Source organism: Dipodomys merriami, unplaced genomic scaffold (assembly GCF_024711535.1).
Source record: "Dipodomys merriami isolate MVZ:Mamm:240054 unplaced genomic scaffold, mDipMer1.0.p SCAF_2, whole genome shotgun sequence".
NCBI classification, from domain to species: domain Eukaryota; kingdom Metazoa; phylum Chordata; class Mammalia; order Rodentia; family Heteromyidae; genus Dipodomys; species Dipodomys merriami.
In genome coordinates this window covers 31,229,565-31,257,500 of record NW_027203381.1, presented here as the reverse complement: position 1 = coordinate 31,257,500, position 27,936 = coordinate 31,229,565, and the positions used below count along the sequence as shown (strand labels likewise).

Below are 27,936 nucleotides of genomic sequence, written 5' to 3'. Positions count from 1 at the left end.
TTAAACTCTTGCAAACATGAAAATTATGAAACAAAGTGCACACCATTTTTTTCAAACCACAAGAAATTTAGATAAAATTAGTAATGGGGGACATTGTGCATTGGCAAGCATTTAATGTGAGGAAATCTTGAACTCCCTTAAGAAGAAGAGAGAATTTAGCAGGCTTTATCTATGAATGTTCTGGAAGATCTTACATAAGAATTAGCATCTTATACTATCTATGGGTCAGTTCTCAGCTTTATTGTCATGCCATAATGATTATAATTATCACGAGTGGGAGAAAATGAGTAGAATTTGAAAGTAAAACAAAACAAAGCACTGTCATTCTGCCCACCACTACCAGTAACAAGAACAAATTCTCCTGGTTTATAGAATTTGTCTTTGATCTTCTTTAGTGATTCCATATTTCATCTATTCAACCAGGCTTCTAGCAAGAATGTATTGATTGAACAATATGTGCTAAGTATTATAATATGTCAGGTTAAACTCCTATATTGTAGTTGATACTTATGCTGGATCAGTGTGGTGGTAAAATCTCAGCTACTCTGGAGAAGAAAATAGAAGGATGCAGTCCAAGGCTAGCCCTAGAGGGAAAAAAAATCAAAGAACTTGTCTGGAAAATAACTGAAGACCTATAGGCTGGGGCTTGGCTCACGTGGTTGACTGTTGCTCAAGTGTGAGGCCTGGAGTTCAATCAAGCCCCCAGCACTGGAAAATCAGACAAGAAAATAGACCTTTCATAGACCTTGGATATTGGCATTGGATATTCAGATACTGAGAATTATTTACTATCCTGTCTCTGTATTAAGGAATTACCATGAGACAATGTAACACACACACACACACACACACACACACACACACACACACACACACACACACACACACACACACACACACATATATATAGTGTAATATATATATTCACACACATTCATGTATGTTTCACTGAATCTTTTCATCTTAAGGAGAAACTTATTATTTCAACAGCTATTGTTTATGGTGGCAGCCAGTACCAGCCCTCTTCTCTCTGTAGCACTGATGTGCACATTAGCAATCTGAGCAAATATATTCACATCTTTAGTGACCATGGCCGGTGATCATTTTATATGTGTCAGTATTCAAATTTAGCATAAACATTAAGACAGAAGCAAGGGCACAATGGAGGTTAAAGTCTGTAGATCTGCACATCACTTCATCAGTGAGAAACCCCTCCTTCCTGAATTTCCTTGCCTAATTACACCTTGGGGTATTGAAATTGTTACTTTTTATTTCAGCAGAGCCTCAGGAGGGAAAGTGAATCTAACTAGTTTATAAGGGAAGAAAATTGTTCAGAGACTAAGATTTGAACCTGCTACTGGACTGTGCTATTTTCAATTTTGTTAAATTGGAAAACTGTTTCCCAGAGTCTACCTGCTTACATAAGTCTAGATGAGAAGTAGCCACAAGATGATCTGGTATCCAATTTGGAAGATAGGAGTGCAGCACCAACTCTTACTTTTAGAAAGGGATGGTAGACAGACAGGCAGATGGTAAGAGGCTGGGACAGACAGACAGAGGTGCTCAGCCTGTCTTCACTTTATGTGGGAAGCTCTGGGCAGCTGCATTACTAGCATGCTTTGTTAATGGAAGAAATCCTTTCTCTCCTCCAAGAGTCCTCTCTTCTCTTAAGAGGAACTTATAACAGAATCTTCCTAATCTCAGTCCTTTTCAGAGAAATGCTGACTGCCTTAAAACCCATTCTTAGAACCTCTCTTTGCTTCTAAACTTAGGAGCAGACACAAATACTCCAAGAACTCAGTGGCCACAAACTGACCTGTATGTTCTAACAAGTGGTAGACAACTTTAGCATATATAAGTTCTTGGGTTGGATTCCCAATGTGTCAAAAAGCAGAACAGAACAAAGAAGAGAAGTTTTGGCAAACAACCAGAAACTAAATGAAGATTTTAGCCTTATAATTGCAAAGAACCATGTTCAAATAATAGCCGGAATGCACCTGCAGCCAGAATCTTTCCCTGAACTTCCAGTAAAGAATATAACCCTGCACGGAAGCGAAAAACCAAATTGTTTAAATAGGGTTACAGGTGGACCCATTGCAACAAAGAGATGTACAAGACATTATGTCGAAAAATCAGCTTTACAATTTAGGCTGGAGGGGATGGGGGGGATATAGTTGTGGAGATGGGAGGGAAGGAATGATAGGGGAAAATCAAAGGAGGAGGCAACAATGCTTGATAAGTATTGTACTCATTACCTTGCTCATGTGATTGTAACCTCTCTGTACAGTATTTTCACAATAAAAAAACTTATTTACTAAAAAAAAACCCTGCAAAACTTTAATTTCAACCCAAACTTCCACACTTATTATTAACTTCACCATTGTGAAGTTATTTTTTATGTATTAAGTATAGTTTCTGAAAGTTTGTTATGGCAACAGTAGAAAACCAATCCAAAAGTACAAGTATTTAGAGGTAGAACTTGGAGAAAACTTGTCCCAGAAAATAAATGAATGGTTCTGTTAAACATGAAAATTATATCCATCTGGATATAAAAATATCCATCTGGATATTTGAGGATACTTAGTCACTGAATCAACAGGGATAAGGCTTGTGATACTATATTTTTCTAAGGTAAACAGAGTTATTAAACAATGTATATAAGGAGGAGTGTGTCAAGAATGCAGAAATTTCTCTGTGGTATCACTTAACACTTTTATGTCCTGTGCTAAAAGTAAATGGAAAATTAAAACCAATTTAGGTAGACTATCTAAGGACACAAACCAATAGACAAGTAAGCACAATGTAAGGTATTTGCTGAAGACAAAGAAACTAAACAATAAACAAATACAATCACAAAGAGTAGCTATGTATATGAAAGGAATTACAGATATCAGAATCACAATAATTATGATTTGTCTTTGCCTTGATTAAGATTTAATTTATAGGTTTTCATCTTACATGCATTTATATGTATAACAGCTTTTATTGTTACATTCATGTCTATAATATTAAGCATAAGATATATTAATATACCTTGGAATTTAAATTATTTAAATTAAATAAGATACATCAGTATACTTTGGAATTTAAATGACTAAAGAGCAAACAGGGAGTATTGCTTAGCTAAATTTAAAGTGGTGTGAACCAAGTGTCCTAATTTGGCTAAAAACTGGCATGCTTTTATTATCTAGGGAATAGTTTTAGCATGAAAACCAGAGACTTTATTTGGAATTAAATACACTTTTAAAAGGTGTGTGTGGCTATCAAGATTAAAGGGACAAATTGTACTGGATTAATTCGTTTACATTGAAAACTGCATTCTCCAGAAACCCTACCTATATAATTCTATGTTAGATTAGATCAATGAGAAAGTTACATGGATTTTCAGGGGATGTAGATGCCACAGTGAAGCAGTGGCTGGAATCTTGGATGATCAGATGTACACATTCCCAGTGGATATAGGCATCCCTTTTTTTTTCTCCTCTGCTCTGCACCAATGTCATATATCTATTGGCTAAGGTTATAGTAGCCCTGGACCATCAAACTTTAGTTGGCCTTTGGACCAGAGTTAGTGGACACTTTGTAGCAGTAGCTTTCCCTACATCTCTCCATTCACTCCTTGATTCAGTGCTCGATTATACTCAGCTTCTTTAATCCAAGGAAACAGATTTTTTTTCACTTATTACAATGCTTTGGTAGATTGGTTTGTGACTTATTTTCCAATTCCCCCTTGTAGACCTTTAATTTAAGCTTCTTTTACTTGTGTGTTAGGTCAAATTCCTATAATATATCCCTTATTCCCGAAGTACTCATAAAGTCCTGTTTCTCTCACTGAACCTTGACTGATGTAGACTGAATTTTTTCGCAGTTTGGCAGAAGTTGAGGGATGAGGTTTGTACTACTGAACAGAGACTACTCTAGGGCCACAAATAGATTTTCATGTGTTGTTTCTTTTTCTTTTTTTTTTTTGGTTCCTATGTTTCCTGGGTGGAGATGCACTTTCTCTAAGTGCATCTATTGTTTATCAAACCAGTCAGAGAAGTGAGCTTAGACATTCTAAAATTTGGGATTGTTTACTTCCAAGACAAATATTGGATGCAAGGTAAAGAACAATCCCTGCAATGGGATAAACTACATTTTCTGGGGAAATTGAGTATAGCTAGAGAATGTCAGTCACACTGGCAGAATGGAGGTCATTATAAGTCTGCCGGGAAACATTGGCTAGAATATTGACTGTCCCCTTCCTTCCATTTTCAACCTTGCTATTCATTGCTAGTCATGTCTATCACACGACCTCCACAGAATATTCCAATGGTTCAATATGCACTTGTTCCTTCTATCAAATACCCTTTGCACTGCACTCTGCAATTCACATCCGATTTCCTCTAGACAATTTCTGTGTTAAGACACCATAGGTACAATCTCAGACATGATTATTTCAAGTATTCTAGCACTCTTAGATCTAAATAAAATTATCTCTTGTTCATTTTATTGCTATTGTATATTTGGATGACAAGCTTTCCCCAATAGGTACATTCATGGTAAAGTCTCTAAGTTATGTAATGCCTAATGGTAGGGAGTCAGTTTGACTTGCCCCACAGTTATCATAGAAAAAAATAGTGTGTTAACATAATTTGTTTCAGAATGATGGAGAATTGCACCCTCTGGCTGTCCAATTTCTTTCTGGGCATTATGCATATAAGACCAACCACACAGAAAGATGTTGACAACTGAGCAACATAGATATCTATAAATCTAGTGTGAAAGTTGTGGTCCTGTGTTGCTTTATCTCATCATTTCTGACAATATCCGTTCCTAAATATACCTAGGTTACCTAATTCATCAATGCATTTTTGTGGTGTAATAGAAATGGGTTATATTTGGGACATATCTTTGTTCTATGTATGACCTACTAATGAACATTTCGAAGACTTGACATATGGTTTATTTTCTATTTGTGAACTCCAATTAATCATTTAACTTTTTGTTTGTCCTATTTGTCTTTAATTCCCTTTGATCAAAGGGGAATTAAACTCTAGTTTCCAAAAACAAAAACAGAAAAAAACAACAACCAATGACCAATACCAGTACAACTGGATCCTCAGGATAAAGGTATGTAACTGGAACATCTGTACATCACCTTGACAATAAAATTAAAGTGAAACAAATATAAAATTTACATATGGAAAAGAGTATCCTTCTATTTTATCTTTCTCCTTTTTTTTGTTCCTTGAGGGTTTTCAAGGCATTTCTAGGGGACAGAGAATGTTATTGGGAAAGCAACCATTATAATCTCGGAAGTGCAACTTAAAAGCTTAGCCAAATGAGACATACTTTCTCAATCTTTCTCTATTTAAGTTCCTCAAATACAGCAGTAAAACAAACTAACTAACAAAAAAACCCCAAGATAAGTAGTAGATAATCCTTGTTTTCATACCCTAGGAGTTGGGCCAAGGATAGAAGAAAGAAAGAGAGAGAGAGAGAAAAAAGGATCCTTTATCTCAAAGCTGTTGTATTTCAAAACCCAAATCTAATTTGAATTTGGGACGATAATCTGAGTCAAAAGCTGAAAATATTTTTACTAATCTTTTTTCTTGCTTAGTACCTTCATTGTCTTTTTCCCTGAAGTATGTTTCGCATTATAAAAATCAACAAAGGTTATCGAAAAAACATTTTCATTAGTTTATATAGTACCGAAAATGAACACAACACTGTACAATAGTTTATATATTCCATTTCCTTTCTCTTTATAGCCTATTTCATTTTCTCTCAAACTGTTATTATTATCATGGCACCCAAATTTGAGATATGCAGCTCCCTCAGGAGGTCAGGTACACACTTTCTCTGTAAGCAAATAAATCAGACAGTGGGGGAGCTATTTGGGTAATGTTAACAATACTCCTGATAGGATGGTGAAGAAGTTGGATCTGTGGTATTTGTCAGAACATCAGGGACGAGATTTAAAAAACCCTAAATTTAACAGGGAACATAGGAGGCTCTAACTTCAATCAAAAGCCATCAATAACTCACTGAAACAAAGGGAAGGTAGCCTGTGCTCCATTTCTCTCTGAATCTTTCTGTATCTTTTGGCTCTCTCTCTCTCTCTCCTGAAAAGTTTAGAGAAACATAAAACTAGAAACTCTTAATCACTGAAAACGCTTTTCAGATTTTATTTATCAATGTTATGCTATAGGTATCTCATGCCTGCAACATTAAATTCATTCTTCTGAAAGCAAAGTATGATAACTTTCCTGAAAGTAACAAGTATAGTAAAATTCTCATTATTTAAAGGCAAGGGTATAGGTCCTTTAAACTATATGATCAATCACACTAAGAAAAATCATTCGCGTGTTCTGCACTGAATTTTGGTTATAGCATAGGCACAAATATACGGGCATATATTTATAATAGCATAATAGAATGTGATAGTTAATGCTCTAATTAAGATACAGCTCAACCAACTTAATGCATTAAGTCTCAGAGGTACCACTAACTCCCTCCCTCTCTCTCTCTCTCTCTGTTGCTGTCTCTAATGTAACTTTTCTTGTTTTATGCCAGTATTAGTGCTTGAACTCAGAGCCTTAGATTACCATTTGATCCATGTCTGGCATTTTCTGCTTAATTAGAGAGGTTCTCTTGGATTTGTCTGACTGTCTGGCTCCACACCCTGATCATCAGATATCAGCTATCATAGATATGAGCCACTTGGCTTGTAAATTTACTTTGAGAAGAGAAAAGGCAACAATACTTTCAACGTTGTTGGTAGTTTTCTTTATAGTGCTAAAGAAGGAATCCTGGTCCTCCTGCACCCTAGCAAGTTCTCCATCACTGACCTACATTCCCAGCCCCTTCCAGTTGTATTTTAATATTCTCTTCCTTGATTATCTCAGGTTCACAAAATACATTAGAATAATGCTTGTGACTCTTGCTGTGAGGCTGCTATCCTTGTCTGAGTTTAGGTCTGTGCTTTATCTCAATAAGTCTTCAGCATCAAAAGTCATGTACTTTATGAACAAAAACTCAATAGATACTTAATAATTAAGCTCATGAAAATTTTTCATCCTAAATCTTTCCAGTGTGAATTCTTGATGAGCCATTCTTTGGTAAACAAGCTTAAATACACTTCCTCCTAATTACAAAATACTAAACACAACTTTTTACATTAACTAAATCTAATCTGGAATCAGAGAAAAGAGCTACTAAGAAGACTGGTTGCTGTTTTGCCTAACCCTAGCTCTCCTCAATTGCTCCCAGACCATCATTCCCCAGATTTACATAAAAATACTGCTTCTGAGTTTTGTTTTTATTAAAGAATATTAAACTTACTTTTGTCTAATTTGGGGAAGGGAAGAGGAATAACAAAATGTGGAAACAAGGACATAGGATGACTCATTACAACAATGATACCCACGAGACACTGTACTGGAAATATAAACTTTACAACTTCAGTGGGGGGAGGGGAAGAATGGGATAGTGGGAGAACAATAAAGGAGGGAGTATCAATGTTCAACAAGAAATGTACTATTATCTTATTCATACAACTGTAACCCCTCTGTTATTTTATCTTTATGATAAAATTTTAAAAATGAATACTGTGTGTGTGCATGTGTGTGTGTCTTTGTGTTTATTTGTGCATGCCGGTATTCAGGCTTGACCTGAGTGCTGTCCCAGTTTTCACTGAAAACTAGTGCTCTACCACTTGGCCCACAAATCCACATCTGCCTTTTTGATGATATTTGAAGACCTGTCTCATGACTTTCCTGTCTGTGTTGGCTTTGTAGCATTATCCACAGGTCTGAGCCTCCTGATTAGCTAGGGTTATACCAGTGCCTAGCAAGCATATATAATACTCTCAACCTATAAAACTGCCATTTAATGGGTTTGTGACAATTTCTCCACATTAATAGAAGATGTTGGCCAAGAAGATTCAGATTCCTTTCCTGTCTATCAATTGTTCGACTTCAGTATCAACTTGGTTGACCCATCCAACACCTTCATCTTAGAATTTATGGACTTATTTAAATCAAGTTAACTTCAATTCTATGTTCCATTAACCATTCATACCATTCTGACTTTGTTATCTAGGATGGCACTGCTTTAGAAGTATTAAATTCCTATACCTTGCTGGCTGACTCCAATCTTTGAGACTTTTACTTGGATTTTTACTCTTTTCTATCTCATGCTTACTCAACTAGCACAGTGTCCTGAAGCTTTTTTCTGTATTATTAAAATTTTTCCAGGCAATAACTATGCATATAATTTCCACAACCACATTTTTACTCTAACTCTCCCTTTGTGTATTCTAGATTCTTACTTTTACCTGGGTACTGAACTCTAAATCTATTTTCTAGAGATATGTTAAATTTGATTAATTCCAGCTTCAAATCTGTTCCCCAGTCTACAATCTCCAAATGTAAATAGAGATACTTAATATATCTTGTTGCCAAAATTAGAAATCGTATATTTCTATCTACCCTATTTCTCTATAATCTATTAATTGACCAATCTATCTACCTATTGCCTATCTATCATCTACTTATCTACCTATTTACATTATCTATTTCTATCTACCTATCTATCATCTATCCATCTTGGACAATTCCTCTCACCCCAGCACCCAGAGTCATCAAGTTCTGTCTCAATATATTAACTAAAAATAAATCTGAAATTTATCCTTTATTTCATTAGAATCTCTTTATTACACCATTAAATTCTTTGCAGCATCACTTCATCCAATATCATGCATTCTTTCCCAACTTATTACATACAATCAATGATAGTCAAGAACTTTTATACCATGGAATACACCGAAAAAGAAATTTTCACATTACCACACTGCAAAAGTGTTCATGAGAGGAATTTCCAATCCCACTCTTTAGTATTCTTAGGCCCTTACTAACTACCTTAAGTCTGCCAATAGTCTTTTAGTTGAAATAACAGATAAGAAATGAGCTACTAATTCTAGTAGGGTTTATCACAGCTACTATGGTAGCTTTGTTGCTCTCCTGATCAATTATACCTGATCTAACACATGTGTTCTCCTTACTATGACTTTGACACCTTTATGATATAGCTTCCACTTCTAAGTGTGGCCTTTCTCCTGCAACTATCTATAGCAATTGTAACTGCCTGACATTTCCTAAACATATACACATCTTTTACACCTTTTGGCCTTTCCTCCTAGTGTTTTTGCTCTTGAAGTGTTCTTTCCTTTGTTACTTGTTCCTACCCTTCAAAATTATTTTTGTCATTATCAGTTTTTTCAAGACTTTGATTTTCCTCAACCTGCCTTCCTGTGCTCAAAAATAAAACAAGCTTAGTTTAAGAAGAGTGTTTGAATTTCCTAACAAATGTGTCAGTGTTATTCTTTCTGATGGAAGCATAGAATTCACACACACACACACACACACACACACACACACACACACACACACGCGCGCGCGCGCGCGCACACACACACACACACACATTTTCTTGATCCATTCATCTACTGAGGAGCATCTGGGTTAGTTCCATATCTTAGCTATGGTGAATAATGCTGCAATAAACGTAGTTGTGCTGGTAGCTTTAGTATGGCCTTGTTTGTGATCTTTTGGTAAATGCCTAAAAGTGGGATTGTTGGATTATAGGGGAGCTCTATGTGTAGTCTTTTGAGGAACCTCCATACTGCTTTCCAGAGTGCTTGAACAAGTTTACACTTCCACCAACAATACAGTAGAGTTCCCCTCCAACATCTATTGTTAAAAATCATATTAAGTGAAGTAAGCCAGACCCAAAGAAATATAGACCCCATGGTTTTCCTTATTTGCAATGATTAGTATACGTCTAGGATAATCTTATCAGATGAGCAGAAAATCTCAAAAGCTATGTACATATGACCATGTAAGATAATGCTAAGTGAAATGAACCCCAAAATATAGACAGAAGAGGCTTTTCTTTGTTGTTGTTGTTCAGAAAGGGTTTTTCTTTGTTGTTGTTGTTTTTAATGTACTATGTAATTTTTTTTGTATGTTATTTCCCCTATTGTATATCCCCGGTTGTCACTGTATTTGATTTTGGTACCCTGCATCTCGTATATACATTTATCTAATTTGGGGAGGGAAAAGAGAATAACAAAATGCCGAAACAGGACACAGGCTGACCCACTGCAACGATGAGACTCACAAAACACTATTTTGGAAATGAACTTTACAACTTTGGGGGGATGGAAGGGTGTGGGGAGGAGGGAAGGGATTGGAGGGAAAAACAAAGGAGGGGGTAACAATGTTCAACAAGAAAGGTACTCATGTAACTGTAACCCCTCTGTACAGCATCTTTACAATAAAGTAAAAGTTAAAAAAGAAGAGTGCTTGCTGCAACTTATTTTAATTTATGTGTACTTGTTCCTTCTACTATTGTTTAGGGAAAACAATGAAGACAATAAAAAAGCAAGTGTTATATTCCATTTAACGTCCTCAGAAATCACACCTGGGAATCGGGCAGAGGAAGCAGCTGCTGAAAATACAGGGACGCTTGAGAGACAGGAGAAGAAGTGCTGTGCCTTTGCTGCTGGTAGCATCTTCAGACCCTCTACCGTCTGGCTTCTTGGATCCTCTTTTTTGTGGGAACAGGGAGGCGGCCTCCTCCTCTGGTTCAGAAGCCACTTCCTCCTTAGGTTGCTTCTTCCTCTTGGGAAGAATTGTGCTGCCACCAGCCGTCTCTTCCAAGAAGCCAGACAGTAGAGGGTCTGAAGATGCTACCAGCAGCAAAGGCAATGCCAAGAAAAAGAAAAAGCTCAAAGAAAGAATCCAAGGATTACAATAGGCAGTACTTGAGAGGAGGATATGCCCCAAGGGGACATTTCTCATCCAAAGTCCTAAACCCCAATAAAAACAACACACACACACACACACACACACACACACACACACACACACACACACACACACACACCTGACTTTCTAATGTGTCTTCAAAATGAATAAATAAATGGATGGGTGGATGAATGGGATATATTATCTTTGGTCTTTTTTCCAAGGCAGATTAAATATAAATGTTGCTTTCAATGGATTTTAGAAAATATTAGGGCTTACTCTGATCCTATACATTGTGGCAGGTTTCAGAAGTACTCACACAAGTACTCCTTCAAAAGCTTTGCCAATTGTAATGGGAACAAAATGCATAAAGCAACATGTGCCATATGATACGCACAATCTTTAGCTCATTCTTGTACCTTTTACCTTCACTTAAAAAAAACATATTGGACATACAATCTGTGAATCTAAGTGTAGATAAATTTTATTAACGTCTACAAAGAATATTCTAAAGGTGAGTTCTTTTATTCTTTCCATGCTATTGGTCCTTTTACCTTTATATCTAAGCTTCTGCCTTTACCAGTGGTTGATTCCTCTCATTCTGTCACTGTTAATGACAAATTTCTATTAATGGCTAAATCCAGAATGAGTGCTCCAATCCTTGGTCAGCATGTGCAGGTGGAACTTCCACTTCTTTACTGATGCTACTGTGCTAGCATTGAATAACTTGAATAATAGATAGGCTTCTCAGAAGGCAGCTTCAGTTGCTGCCACTGATGTCTCTAAGATTGGTTATAAATCCATTCTTTTCTTGGTGTTGGTAGCTCACATCTGTAATTCTAGATGCTCAGGAGGCTGAGATCTGAATATCATAATTCAGAGACAACCCAGACAAGAAAGCCCATGAGATACTTATCTCCAATTAACCACCCAAAATCCAGAAGTGGCGGTGTGACTCAAGTAGTAGAGTGCTAGCATTGGGCAAACAGAACACAGGGATTTGTGCCCAGGTCCTGAGATTTTAAGGACTGGCAAAAGGAAAGAAGGAAGGAAGAATGAAAGAGGAAGGAAGGAAGGAAGGAAGGAAGGAAGGAAGGAAGGAAGGAAGGAAGGAAGGAAGGAAGGAAGGAAAGGGAAGGAGAGAGGGAGGGAGGAAGGAAGGAAAGAAGGAAGGGAAGGAAGGGAAGGGAAGGAAGGAAAAAAGAAAGAAAGAAAGAAAGAAAGAAAGAAAGAAAGAAAGAAAGAAAGAAAGAAAGAAAGAACGAAAGAAAGAAAGAAAGAAAAAAAGAAAGAAAGAAAGAAAGAAGATTCTTCCAGAGTCACAAAACTTGGCTATGGCAAGACTGTGCTGCTTCATGGCATGAAGCTCTATAGGCTCCTGTCTCTGCAAGGCAGGAACTTATAAAGAAGAGCTCATTGGAAGCAGGAAGGAAAGTGCACATTTCTTCCTCTTCAGATCATTTGGTGTCCCTCTGCTGCCACTATGGTTCCACACCTCTTGTAATACTTTTTTTTTTAAATTCAGAACTCCCATTTCATAGGTGATGAGAAGCAAAGGTTTGCTACAGGATTCTATGTATGAAAAATTGGGAATCCCTACATTCACAGTTAGTCAGGCGTCATGATTAAAATCTCAGGTATGATGATAAAAAGCTTCTGTGTATGGAAGACCCAGACAGACCACTTAAATACCACGTGCAAGGAGAACCTATGGGAATTTAAGCTCATTCTGCTGTTGGGGTGATGAATAATGAAGTTCTCTGCATCTAAGCCAGAAGTTTCAGGCCTTCTTCCAGCATCTTTAAGATGGCAGGCTCATTTATTAGCTTTCCAGAAGGGTCAAATCTAATAGTCTTTTAATATTTTGATAATACAATTAGAGAATTTTCAGAATCTTTCAGGAACTCAACTATCCATTGTTATTTCACATAGAAAATTGGAGTGGCTCACTTTTCTATTTCATCGTAAAAACAATGGTAAATCTCAGAGACCATTGTATTTAAAAAAAAAGTCTTAAATAGAACTATAGGTTAAGTAAATAATTTTAAGTAAATATGTAAATGATTGCAAATTGAGTTTAGTATCCACATTTTAATAAGTCATTGCCAGGTAATGTATATTTAGGAATGTAATTAGATATCTGGAAGCAGAACTTATAACTATTTTAATTGATAATCATTCTTATGCTAGATCATGTCTCTGTTTTCTAGTGTCAGTCTCTCTCATTTCTAAGAACTTTCCATCACTGATGCACTGAAATGCTCCTTGATATAAAAGGAACACTATTGCTACCTGCTCTCAAAACATTCATTTTAACAAGATATGTCCAAAAAGCAACTCACATTATTATGTGTGATTAATTGGTGCTTAATTATATCAGCAGTGGTTTTTTTTTTTAAAAAAGGAAATGCTAATTATTTTAACCACGTTCCTCATCTTCAAAATTTTGTGACATTAAAATGGATTTGGTGACAGGCAGGCTAATATTAAGGAAAAATATTCTTTTTCTTTCTTTCTTTCTTTAAAAAAATTGTTTTTGTCTGTCTTGGGGCTTGAACTCAGGGCCTGGGCACTGTCTCTGAGCTCTTTGAGCGCTCTACCACATTTATCCACAGTAACACTTCCAGAAAAAAAAAATATTCTTCCTGTAGAAATTACTAGGTCAGTTCCTCCATTTTCAGGATTATTTCTTATTCCCTTCCCACTATTGAGACAATGGCAGCATATTTTACTTATAATAACCCTACTGTTTCAGGGTAGTGGATGAGAATTACCACTTACTGTTTAGAATATATTTAAGCCTGATGTTTCAAATTCCATCTTTTCTGCTGAGGTGTTTTTTTAATTGATTTTGATTGTCCAATACTGAGTGCATGGAACATAATAGCTCTCATAGAACAATCACATGACAATGAAAAAATGATGAGTAGTCAATAGGAGAATCATTTAAACTTTGTAATGATCTTTTAAAAACACCTCAGAGGATATGCATTAATTATTAAGAAACACTTCCTGCTTAGCCTTCCAGACTTTTGTTGCTCCAGAGAAACACAAGCACAGAAGGCTTCTGATCAAGAGTCCTGATTTTTCTTCTTGAAGTTCTTTGTATTAAACTGAATTTCCTTTAATACAACATAGCTTTATGTTGTTAGGCTCTGCTGTCTAAGCTAACTCAAAATGGATGTCTGTGTGATGGAAACAAATGTGAATTGAGACTAAAACACGGTGGAAACGTGACTTAACTGATCATGCATGACACTGTCCCTGAGGTTTCTAGTTAACAGTTATTTTATTCACTAGCTGACTTAGTTCAGTGTGTATTTTCAAATAATGATTACATGTCATTATAAAGGATCTATATTAAATCCAGAGATTGAAGTTTGATTCAAGTGCTTGATGTAAAATATATCATAAACATACTTTAAAATACTTGAAAAACAAACAAACAAAAGAAAATTGGGCGGGTGGGCTGGGCCAGTATAGATGGGGGAGAATGTTGAAAACGGTGACCTTGGTCAAGACTCATGGTACTTACCAACTAATTTGTTGAATGGGAACTCCTTTGTGCAACACTTAAAGATAATAAAAATATAATTTTAAAAAATCACGTGAGATAAAATTGACCCAGGACCTTTCCTATTTAAATGCTTGATTATCTGAACAGGAAGCTACTACCTTTGTGTTGAGGTAAGAATTTTCCATGTGAAAGGGTTAAAACATGATTTCAAAACTAAATATGGTGCCGCTGTAGATGCAAGAGGAAGTATTTCCTGAGAACTACCAGTAGGAAGCAAATAAAAACCACTCCAGAAGAAATTGGGAGATTGCTAGAACTCTGTCCGAAAATTGTCTTCTCAGGCTAACCCTCTCAAGTCATACCCTAAATTACAATAAAGGGGGAAAAAAAGTACTGAAAGAGTGCCCGGAAAGAGGCTTTAACAGTTTGGGCCTGCTGAGATAGCAGATTAAAATGCTGTCAACTTTATCTTCATATGAATCTTTCAAAAGTAAAGTCCTTTCATGGGTAGCCTCAGCAGGTGTGATGGATTTGCTATACTGATACCTTGAACAATGACCTTGAACAATTATGTTTACAAATTATAGACACTAAGTACAAATGCCGTGACAAAAAAAAATTATCTACCAGGGAAAGGTATATGATATGGAATGTCCTACTGGAGAAAGATTGGATTTAACTTCAGGATCTCATCCTATGTTATCTAAAGCTGTGCCTGTTTTTCCTTAAACCGTTCCTTTTATTTTTTTTTAACTGTTTGTATTTCTAATTCTGTGATGTGGGTTTTTTATTACAAATTCTGTTCTTTCTTTAGTAGTTTTTCACAAAAGCGACAGGCTGCAAAGATAGTATATAATTGTGAGCTAATCTTTTGCCTCAGTCTTACAACATTTCAGTTATGCTACATCACATTTATAATGGATTTTTATTCTTGGAATACTTTATATTACATATATATATATATATATATATATATATATATATTGTCAACTTAACTCATCTGGTTTCTAACACAGATGAGGTCAACTTTTCTAGGAATAACCTTTGTTATTCCAGAGAAGGGTTCACTATATAGCCTAAACTGGCCTGGACTTAACAATCCTATTCCAGCCCCCTGAGTGTGTGCTACCACATCTAGCAAACTTTCCACTGTTTAACACTCATGATCATATTCACACATAAACAGCAGCGTTAATGATGCGGCCCTAAATTTAACCTGTTATGGTTACATAAGACAGACTCTATGCTTCTAGTCACATAAGTTAAAGGAATAAAAAAGAAACAGAGAATAAACAACTTCCTCCAAATCCAAGGTTGCTTGATAGGTGACTTTGAGATTTTTCACAGAATCCTTAAGTGCTAGAAAGTAATAGTAACTTTAACCAGTTTTCAAGAGTAGACAGATTGGATGGTAAATGTCCCATTTCTTATCAGGGAGAGAGAGGGAATATGGGGTGTTTGCTCTGATACAGAGCATAAGTTTTCACAGAAATGGGTGTCAGATCAGATGTGGCCTTCCACATCTTAGAGAAATTATCTCAGCAAGAGCTCTGCTTCTAGCTATCATCATGACTATAGGCAGCAAAACCGCCAAAACAAGCACCCATCCACTGTTTCATTCAAAATCATTCAGTGGATTCTTTGCTTTTGCCAGCCATACTTCTGAGATTTCAGTATGCAGAGAAGACTGTGACAGAAAACCCCTTGCTCTTGTAAGTAAGTCATTATTCCGGTATGAGATCAGCAGATAACAAGCAAGTACAAATAACAGAGTAAAACCAGTGGAAGGAGATGGAGACAAGTGCATGGGAAGAAAAAATGATCCATGAGACTGAAAGATGAATCCAAAGTCAGACTGGCTTTTTTGATTAAAATAATTCAAAGCTCAATCATCTAGAAGCTGCTTAGACAATACTTTTCTATCACTCTCCTGCTTATCCTATTTTGCCATAATCAGTAATGATTATCATTGTACTAAAATGCTGGAAAGCCTATCAATAAATGATTATTGAGATCTCCCTAGTCTCAGTACCAGTACAATCAGAAAGTGTGGTTGAATCCAAACAAACAACCCTGTTGTTGTGATAAAATATAGGGGTTGTGATGATGCTTAAGTCAAATACTTAAGTTTTCTTGTAGCAAGAGGTGTTTTTTTCAGTAAAACTACCACCCCTGAGACACTGTCATCAGACACCTCCAGAAAAGGCATCATCCAACCACTAGATGGCGACAATTATTTTCATATTTTTAAACAAGGGAAAAAACTTTTCTATGTAACAGCTACTGTCTAAAATGGAAAAAAAATGACATCACTATTAATAAAACTACTATATTTCATTAATAGTTTTCTTATAGGAAGGATCACAACGTAGCATGAAATGCAGCATGGTCAGTTACCTGCATATGTGTTTATTTGTCCCAGATATTCTACAATTTGTTAACACTGACTTTAAATATAAAAAAAGTAAGAATGCAATAGTTGAATGTGCAAGAATCATTTGAATATATAAGTATCAAGATGAAAATTAACTGGTAAAATTATATTATTACATTGCATAAGCCTTAAAAAGATTTGCAGAAAAGTTTTAATAAAATAAAAACTTATCTTTTATGAAAAAACAGTGTCCTTCTAAATATTTCTAAATAAACATATATGTGAGTATGAATGCATATGTACACATATATTTAAAACCAAGGTATTAATATATTACAACTAAATAAAAAGCCATTGTGAAATGTAATACAATGTAGGAACCATTTAATTAAATATATTTCACTTAGTGAAAGTCTGTATAAAATTTAATGTATAGAACTTTTTATTAATCAAAACTCAGCTTCAAAAGATGTTTGTATCAGTCTTGCTGTTTCATAAAAGTAAGTATACTGTGTCATTGAAATCTTGTAAAAATATTTTCTAAAAGAGAATAAAATGTTCTTATTTATCCGAGAGTGGTTAGTTGTTCACACCTGTAATTTTTGCTATTCCAGATATTGAAATCTGAGGATCACGACTTGAAGCTAGCCTGTTATTTCTGTTCAGCAAAAAGCTGGGTGTGGAACTGTGGCTCACATGGAAGAAAAACAGTCTTAAGGAAAAAAGTCAAGTGAAAGTTTTAGGTCTTGACTTCAATCCCCTGTACTAACACAAAAAACAGGGGGAGAGGGGAGGTTGGTAATATTCAAAGAACATTTATTGAGAAACAAAATGAAACCATCCTCATACTTCCATTAAAATATAGAAATAGCTCTATAAACATAAATATGATCTACATTTCATTATTGTATGTCAATATAAAATACAATGAAAGTGTGACTAGTCATAAAATGCATTGAAAAGCACTATATGCAGAATGGCTATATTTAATTACTGTGGGGGAAAAATGAAAGTTAAATGTTCTCTTTAACAAATTAATTAATATAGGTAGTCATGGGGTTTGAACTCAGGGTCTTCTGCTTTCTAGACATGTGCTCTACCACATGAGCCACAGATGGAGTGACACTGAGACTGTAGTGAGATTGTTATGCCCATTTACTGACAGGCCTCTCAGTGAACAACAATAATCATTAGTGAGTTGTTAAAACATGATCAGCAATAAAGATTTTATATTATTTATATATGTATGTATAGAGAATATATATATATATATATATAGAGAGAGAGAGAGAGAGAGAGAGAGTCTCCAACCAATTGTTAAAAAACAAGCACCTTTTCTATTACAGCATGAATAATGAATGTTTCAAACTACCTACTAATTTGACCACTACTCTACTTAACTTAAAACAATTTAAAACAAGTCAAAAATAATACTTACACAAAGACCTGCCAGAGTTCTTTGTCTCATATCAACGAACTTTCTAAACATCTGGCCTTCTTTATAGAGTCTGTCACAGCATTTTGATCTCTCCTCTGCAAGATGATCATACACTGTTTGGATACGTTCTTTTTCAAGTCTCACATCATAAAACTGTTTCCTGGGAAGAAAAAAAAATCCATGCCACTAGCTGATTTCTATTTTCCTTTCTGAAATAATTTTAGGATACATTCTGGGGGGAAAAACCCATAATATAAAAGGATATTGAAATTTTCTTCTAGTCTCCCCCATTTCTTCCAATCTCTCTGATCCATTAGTTCCATGCTAAGTTCTTAATTTTTTTCTCCCTTCACTGTGACTATTATCAGCCTTTATAAATTTGACTTCTGGTTCATATTTAAAGCCCACGAACCTCTTCTCCCTGTAACAAGTTTTCTTTTATAGGCCTGGCTCTATTTCTTCAACAAATTATTCATACCAATAACTCAAATGATTAAATGTATCACATATGTGTTATACATAAAAATACAATAGAAAATATGTACCATTTAAGAATAAAATTTAAATAAGAACATGAGAACTCATTGAAGATGATTACAAAATTGAAACACTTACCTTAAAAGTTCAAGTTCCCTGTTAAGTTTTGCGTTTTGCTCTTCTATTTTCCTTAATTCTTTAGTCATCTGAATTATTTTTTCATTATAGTGCACTGTTTTAGTCTTTGCGCCTTCATACTGTTTAAAAACCGTTGACCGTTTTTCCTGCAAACAAAATTCAGAAATGCTTTAAGTAGTTGGCTTTTGAAATCCTCACCAAACGGAGGCACAATGACAATGGGCTGTATGAACAACTAAAAACCAGTTGTATGTAATCTCTTGGTAATATAAGTAAGGAGTTAGCTTTGTGCTCTCCACTTTTCCATTGATAAGATTGGTAAACACTCTCTGTCCTCTCTGCTTTCCTGCCCCGCCTTTTTTCCACATGCTTGTCTCTTCTCGCCACCGGCACATAGGGACACCTTGCGGGCATGGTTTCACGCAGCAGATGACATGCGGCCCTTCATGGCGCTGCTTCCCAAATTGCTCTAGGTGTCCGTGCAACCATGGCAAACAAGTGGTGGTGCTTGCACGACCCAGCAAGCACTCAGCACAATGTCCAAAAGAGACATGGGAGGAGCCCCATACTACTAAAGCAACACAAGCGAACAGAAGACCTGCCTTACTAGAAGACTACATTGGAGTCGCCCTCCCTTTTTGTGTGTGTGTCTTTCCTTTGACTTCTAAATAAATTTGCCAGAAAGAAAGAAAGAAAGAAAGAAAGAAAGAAAGAAAGAAAGAAAGAAAGAAAGAAAGAAAGAAAGGAAGGAAGGAAGGAAGGAAGGAAGGAAGGAAGGAAGGAAGGAAGGAAGGAAGGAAGGAAGGAAGGAAGGAAAGAAAGAAAGAGAGAAAGAGAGACAAAGAGACAGAAAGAGAGACAGAAAGAGAGACAGAAAGAGAGAAGGAAAGAAGGAAGGAAGGAAGGAAGGAAGGAAGGAAGGAAGGAAGGAAGGAAGGAAAGGAAGGAAGGAAGGAAGGAAGGGAGGGAGGGAGGAAAAAGAACACAGAAACAAACAGCTAACAAGTTCCATAACACATCCATGTGGTCCCTGGTTTCCACAAATGTGCCGTGTGCATCTGCAGCCAGCCAAGAGTATATATTGTTCTAATCTTTCAGAGAAAACAAAAAACAAAAAAAATCCCCAAAACTCTATTTGCTACCGTCACAATTTCTCAAGCTGGACCCATGCAATTCCAGCTTGAAATGGTGAATTCACAACTATTTTTCATGTTCCCTTCAAAACTGTTAGATGTTCAGAGCAACCGACTGGCTTCTGGGCTAGAACATTGTACATTATTACATATTATTGTATATTTTTTCCCACATCCAGCTTATGCTCCTAAATGATTCCATAGATCCCAACTGCTGTCCACTTTGCTCTTACTTTCTGTATTATGTGTTTCCTATTCTTATCTCAGATACTCTAGACTGGATCTTTATTTAGGCTTCTGATAATCTCCCTTTTTATTTATTTTTATTGTTTTAAGTAGTTGTACAAAGGAGTTGCCAGTTAACAAAGCACTTTATGAATGGAGTCTCTCAATATTCTTACCCATCTCTCTTCTGCCCACCCCTTTCCCCACTCTTCTTATCTTCGTAGGATATACATGGATTCTTTTTATTTTTTTAATATACTAGATGCCTGATTGCATTCTCCCTACATCTCCTCTTCATCTCTCTGTCCCTTTCCTCGTGACTCAACTGCCCCTTCCCAAGTAACCATTTCCTAATATTTATTTTGTTAAATGTTAGGAATTACACTATTTAAGATCTCCCTTGAATCTACCTTATTTCAGCTAATAAATTTGTATACATTTGCATAACACCTGCCACATTTACTTACTAATTTATGAGCTAAAGATTGCTTTCACATACTAAGGGAACACATGCATGGTTTGTGTTTCTGGGCCTGACTTTCTATACAAGATTAGCTGTGTAAGTACAGTAAGTAGTATGTTTTTGTTTTGTTATTGGTGTTGGCAGCACTGGTACTTGAACTCTTGGCTTCATGCTTGGTAGGTAGTCATTGTCTGCTTGAGTCAGCTGCCAGCCCATTTCTGTTATTTCTGCTCTGGCTATTTTTTGTTTTCTTTATATACACACACACACACACACATATATATATATATATGTATATATATACATATATATACATATAATTGTACAGTCTTTCTTCCCAATACTAATTTATTGGCTATAATTTCAGCATAAGAATTTGGGAAAGATTCAATGCTCCATCTTTTCCTTTCTCATTCTCTACTTCTTTCCTTCCCTTTCTCTTTCTTTGCCTTTTTTGTTTCTTCATTTCTACCTAAAACCACAAGCACTGGAAACCAGCATGGAAGCAGAAGAAAACAGTGGATTTCTGCACAATCCAATATACATTTTTGCTTAATTAATTAAAGCCTTAATTAAAGGCTGTTGTCCTCACCATCTTGAAGAAAAGCATATGTGTATGTTTGTGTGTGTGGTCACGTGCACAAAAAGTTTGTTTAATGCAAACAATGAGAAATACAATGCTCCACCTAAAATTAAATTCTTTTGACTAGTTTACATTGACATAAAGGCTTATAAATTCAAAATGGTTTTTTGAAATAAATTTCTCACCACTGTTTCTGATAATGTAACACGGGATATCTTCTCCTTTTTATGCAATTTTTTCCTTGTTTTTTCTACTTTTACTCGGACCTTTTTTTTCTTATCAATTATATCACTAAGCATCTAGAAGACATTCAGACATTTATCCAATTATTCTGGTTATAATTAAATAATAATTACATAACTAAATGTTTTAGTAAATACAGTACATATGAAGTATAGAAACATTGCGACATCCAGAGTCTCAACATATTAGCTGAAAATAAAATCTAACCCATTTAAGTTTTAAAACAAAACCACTTATAAGGGAATAGAATTTTTTATTCTGATATTTAAAATTTAAACTAAATTAAAATTAAATGGAAGTTGTCAGCAAACATTAACAAGTATGTAAAGTGTTTCCTAGATTTCATGCTACGTGAAAAGTTTTTATACATTATTAACTATTAAGATATAATAAAATAAAAATTATTACCGAACTACAAGAAGTTCTAAAACTATGGCTACTATAAAATAAGGAGAAACAAAAGACTTTAATCTTGTCTGAAAATTCATTATAATACTGAGACAATTGTAATGAATCTCTTGATGTAATTAATAAATTCCCATTGTTAATGAAAGGGAGACACATGATTAAATCATTTATCCCACTAGGTGTTGGTACTGGGAATATATTTGTTACATGAGCATTATGACAGCATTCAGAATCTTTATATGGATTACGACTTAGATGTTCTTGTTTCTATGCTCCATGATCTTGTAGAAATTGCTAGATTTGGTTAGGTTCAAATTTTCTCTAGTTTACTAAGTAACCTTCTCTTCTATATTTTATTGGGAAGCAATGGCAATCAAAATTATTATGTGTTATAGAAACTCTTTTTATATGACTAAACTGAAGGAGGAAAGGTTAACAGTGTTCAAAAGGAAATATACTCATTACCTTACTTCCATAACTGTAACTCTCTTTAATCACCTTTACAATAAATACATTAAAAATTAAAAAAAGAAAATTATTGATGACCAACAGCATAAAATTATATCAACATTTGCAAAGAAATGAAAAATTTTATTGCCAAAATGGTTCAAGCAAATATATGTATGTCTTTCCAACAGAAAAAAAAAACCAAGAATATATAACTCTTACCACACCCTCTGCTTCTCTGAAAGACTAATGACAGTTTGCATACATATTTTTCTACTAATTTTTTTGGGGGAAGGGCTACTAAAATCAGTTACTGTCATAAACTTGTAGTATTTTATTGATAGTTGCTTAATTCTTTTCACTTCTGTATGCATCAAAAATCCCCTATGAAAATGTCACGATGCTTTATATTTTATGTTCAAGTAAACAGAACTTCATAGTCTATTAAAAAGCAATGAAGATTTAATTATCCTATCAAGATAATGACATCACCAGATACATCATTGCCCATCCATTTGAAAACTGCTTTTCCTAGGTATATTACAAGATAAAGTATAGCATTCTAAGGAACAGTCTTTGTGAGATCACTCCACCACATTCCAGTGGTATGGTGTTCAAAGAGTTACTTAGTGTGTCCATTATTTTTCTGTATGAGGTCACCATTTTCTAAATAGTAATGTAAACTCATATACATGGTTTATCAACCTAAATATTTCTATAAATTATTTTCTGGACAACCTATATATAATTAGCTATACAATCAATGATTATAAATGCTTACATCATAATGTTCTCCGTGGATGACTCTGATTTTTATAGCATCATCTTCTATTTCCATCAGAGGACTCTCAATTTCTTCTAGTGCAATGCTGAATAATATTTTCTTATGCACAAATTTCTGCCTCTCTGTGAACTGATTTTCTTCAATGGAAAACAGCCTTTTCTACTAGGAAAGATTTCAAATAATTCATTAAGTTTTTAATTATCCAAACATTCAGTTCATATTAAGTACCAGGCAATTATCTTTGTTGTTATTGAATGGCCAAATAGTATAGTCATTGTACTATTTGTACAATTCAATGGGTACAAATACTGTAAAAATTATTATTAGAAGAAATGAAAAAAAAGTGAATAGACAAAAAATTAAGCATTCTTAAGTAAATGTTGGGGAACCTTAAGAGAGCACACTGATAACATATATTGAGATATATCCAATTTCTGTAATCTAAGAACAAATGATGAGAAGGAAATCAATAACAAAATATTAGGAAAAATGTCTGGGAAGACTATGGGATTTTTTTAATATGTATGTTTCAAGTCACAAAAGAAAAAAGTAACAGAAGAAAATTACAAAGAGGACCAAAGAAGTAGATAATATTATATTTAGACTTTTTGGCTGTGATTGATTGTGTTTTTCTGATAATAAAAAAATAACTGCAATTTCATATGAATGAGTCACATGTCTAATATATTTGTGTGTGTATTTGTATGTGTGCAATTCTGATTCTAATTGTGTGTGTGTGTGTGTGTGTGTGTGTGTGTGTGTGTGTGTGTGTGTGTGTATTTCTAAAACCATGTCATAGATCAAAGATACTACCAGGGTTCCAAAGGATGCACCGGTGATAGCCAAAGATTTTCAAAAATTAAAATTGTCTTGTGAGTTCTCAGGTTTTCATTTCCAATCTTTATTGAGAAATATCACAGCACAGAGTGCATTTGTTTCAGGGTAAAATAAGCAAATTCAAGTTAGAGACACTGAAAGTTAAGAAAACCTAACCACCACAAAACAAACTAAAGAGTTCAACACTTAGGAATAAGATCTCACTACCCTTTCACTAGCCTGGCAGAAATTCCCATTAAAGCACAAAATGAGATATGTATACGAGAGGTCAGCATTTCATGCATGATCAGACACTGCTGGTTGGACACAGAGGGCAACTGTCATCAGCTAAGGAGAGAAAACTGCCAGCTTGCAAACCGAGCAGCGACAAGTTGCCTCACTGAAACCAAATTTAAAATGCTAACTAAAATGCAAATTAAAGCAAGAATAAAATACTCAAACCAAATTAGTCTTACCTGAATTGCTACACCGGCAGCGACTTCACCTCTAGTGAGTTTTTTCAAGAACTCTTCTCTACCCTACATGTTGTGAAATGTTTTAATGGCAGTTTTAGTCACAGACTATCAGGAGACAAGTTTAAGACAATTGCAAATGCAAGATACATTTACTTATATCATGCTAAAGAGTGAAGTATTCACTACAATTCATGTACTATTAAAATTTTATAAAGCCTTGATGTTAGTGGAGACAAAATAATTAAGGGATAGAATACCAAGAACAAACTATGTCATTGCAATTTCATTGCAATTTCACTTATACTTTACAGTCTTGAGCTTAAAAGAATTAAGGTATCCAGGAAGGGATGTCTAGATAGTTATCAATTCTCACTTTAAAAAATCTACCAGGTTTTTTTATTATTTATTTTTTCCAGAATAAGCATGTAACATTGAATACAAGTTAGACAATGCAAGTTTGAAAAGTGTGAGCAGATTCTCCATTTACCTAGAATAATTAGTCTAAAACAAACAAACAATCAAAAACAAACATAATGCCTTGAAAGTTATTAGGGCCAACAAAAAAGAAAACATCTTGTATGTGTTACCAAGATAAATTGTTTATAATTATTTATCTTCTTTCTTTAAGCCACACAAAGCCAGGTTCAGGAATAATTGCCCCCAATCTCTTCCAATTCTTTCTCTACCTTATCAATATAGCAACTCCTTCGAAAGACTTGCCATTTGGCAAAGCAGGTTATGAATACAATGTGTCTTGATCAAAACCCTTGGAATTGTCCCGATTTTCCTTGCATTGAAAACTATTACATGTGGCTATTTTATCTGAACCATTTCCTTGATGCTTATTATCCTTTGGTAATTGGTTATTAATGAATGAATAATTCTTTCCACTTTTACAATAACCCACAGAGGGAGGATCTGTTTTGTGATCACCATTTCCACATCTCCTGCCTCCTACAATCTGCTGCGCCCAACATGGGCAGATTTCTTTTATCCATTCTAGCTCTGAATATCACAAGGATCTATTGACAAGATTTCTTGTCCCTAGGTAGCCTTTCTCTTCCCCAAACTCATCTTCTTGCCTTAAGCAATCTTCCAAAAGATCAAATCTAACTCTTTTTTAATGGTTTCCCCTGGTTTTGTTTAAATGGTTTAGAAAAAATGCCTATCTTTTCCCAATAAAGGTATAGCATACAAGAAAACACAAAGGCAGTAAGGGATAGGGTGACTCCATCACTTTATAAAAGATGACACAAACATTTGAAACCAAATAATACAAGGACACGTTAATAATTTTAAAGAAATTAGCTTCCTCTTCTGCTATACCACTAGACAAGGAAGACATTTTAATATTCCTATTGCCTGAAGAAAGTTTTCTCCTATTCCAAAATAGAGAGCTATATCTGACCTTTGGTTGAAATGAATTAAAAATTGTGTGCAAGTATGAATGCGTGTGTATGTGTGAATGTGTGTGTATGTGATTGTTGAGGTGGGAGATGGCAAAGCCTGAAGCTGAAATGCAAACAGATTATGCAGATCTTTTCTTCATTAAGACAATTAGTGAAATTAAGCAAGGTATGTTAAGTTTTAGAGTGATCACTAGCTGTAATACGAATGTTTCCTTCAGATGCGTTTACTCTTCAAATTTATTCTTTCAGTTGTCAGCTTGTAAGAGGACAATCTGTTTAAACAAACATGTCTCTAAACTTAGATCAGAGATGTAAACCTTTAACCAATGGACAAAAGTTCCCTAGGGAAGCTATGGGGAGCATCTGTTCAAGCCCTGAGAAAGGGTTTCCAAGACACTACCACACCCCTTGACATCTGTGAACCCATATAGCAGCATCAAACGATCGGATAAACAGTCATCAGGAAAGAAAACACCTCCCATTGTCTGGGCTGCCAATTTTACGGTTGTACCAGACCCACGCCTGCAGGAGTCTTTCCAACCAGGAGCTCAAGACCTTCCTAGAATATCATCCTTCACACCCAAAGTATGCTCAGTCCCTGGGAAGATCTCAGAGGCTGAGCCCTTCCCGGAAGAACTAGTGGACTTCTAATATGTTTAATATATTGAAGAATGCACACAATTCTCAAAGAAAGTGATCTCTGATGGTCAAAATTCTTAGGCCTCAGGGAGTCAGAGCAGAGTAAGATAGTTTCTCCTCCCGCCCTAGTGGAAAAACAGCTTCTGGGGTGTAATTTAGTGGGCAGGATGCTAATTAAGGAGCACCTTTGGAATCCAGACATGTGAGCTTTAAGGGGAATGAAGCAGAGGCTGAAGAGCTAGGCAGTCAGGAAATTGAATGGCCAAGGACAGTGGGTTGTTATTATTAACCAAACAACTCATGTCATGCACCTGCATCCTGTTGATCTCCATGGCCCTCTCAGCCATGGAGAGTGGAACATCTTTGTGACCATGATTGGTGGCTTTCATGATAGTCAATGTATCAGTAGCATCTTGACTAGACAAAATCTTCCACCTACCCAGCCACCCTGATGGTCACAGTCTGATCCGTTAAGGTAAAAAGCTCCCCTACCCAGTGTGTGGGAGGAGTTAATGACATAGGACCTAGTTTCCAAAAAGGACCACACAACCCTATCTGCACACACCAATCAAAGCTCAAATTCTTAAGATCCCTCTAGGCTCCATTTATTCCTGAGACTTGACTATTCTCATCTCTTACTTTTTGCATGAATGAACCTGCTCCTGATATGGATCCTCTGTGATCCTAAAGAATTGTTTCATGAGAAGATTTTTTAAAAAACCCACAAACTTGCTGCTCTGGGTCTGCTAGTAGCAGGATTAGCTAGAGAAACATGGTAAACTGTAATATAGACTCGAGGACAATCTCGGTCAACACTACAGGGAGTCAGAATGCAAGAATGGTCCTTCAGATGAGCCCCATGGTGGCTCACTGGGAAGCAATGTCCTTCTGTACACCAGCGCCTCGGTGCAGGCTGTGTTAGCCTTAAGCAAAGGACTTCAGTGACTCTTGACATATAATCTTGGCAGTATATCCACCAAACACACACACGCACACACACACACACACACACACACACACACACACACACACAGCATCCTCAATGATAATACTGTATTTGTACAATGTGTAGTGATCGTTTTTTCTTACAGATTTAGCATTTCAGAGACACCTGGATTCCTAAGACAAATTAAAGTGATAAGCACACTTAGTTGAGAGCCTCTGACTCTTGGAGGCGCATACCTACAATGTCACTCTAAGCTATGAGGCTTTGTAGTTAAATGAGAATCCCTGAATTCTGTAGCTCAGGTGCCTTTAGGATTGGAGCAGGCTTTGGGTCAAAGAAGTACCAATTTGTTAGCAATGCCATAGTGGACTCTGTTGAAACAGAATCCACCAGAGAAGTTATCAACTCTAAAGAAATGTCTCTTTAATTATGCAATATAAATTCTGTAGCTGCGAATTACAGAGCCACAATAAAAATGAGCACAAAATTACCAGGAGGATGAATTAACTTAAGAACTAGTGTGTACTTTTGGGTGTTTACCCAAATGATCACAAACAAGACCACACTAAAGCTACCAGCACGACTATGTTTATTGCAGCACTATTTACTATAGTTACGATATGGAAC

At 35.6% G+C, this 27,936-nt stretch overlaps 1 protein-coding gene across 5 annotated transcripts in view; it reads right to left on the bottom strand.

The window, feature by feature from the left end:
* Positions 1-27,936, bottom strand: part of Ccdc178 (coiled-coil domain containing 178) — a 306,788-nt gene that overhangs the window by 162,844 nt on the left and 116,008 nt on the right. For all 5 annotated transcript variants that reach the window (XM_070029364.1, XM_070029363.1, XM_070029365.1 and 2 more), the window contains 5 exons: positions 24,316-24,378; positions 23,021-23,182; positions 21,327-21,440; positions 18,738-18,883; positions 18,123-18,282 (listed from right to left, as the gene is read on the bottom strand). In XM_070029364.1, the coding sequence (XP_069885465.1) occupies positions 18,123-18,282; positions 18,738-18,883; positions 21,327-21,440; positions 23,021-23,182; positions 24,316-24,378 (645 nt within the window). The remainder of the gene's footprint in view (positions 1-18,122; positions 18,283-18,737; positions 18,884-21,326; positions 21,441-23,020; positions 23,183-24,315; positions 24,379-27,936) is intronic.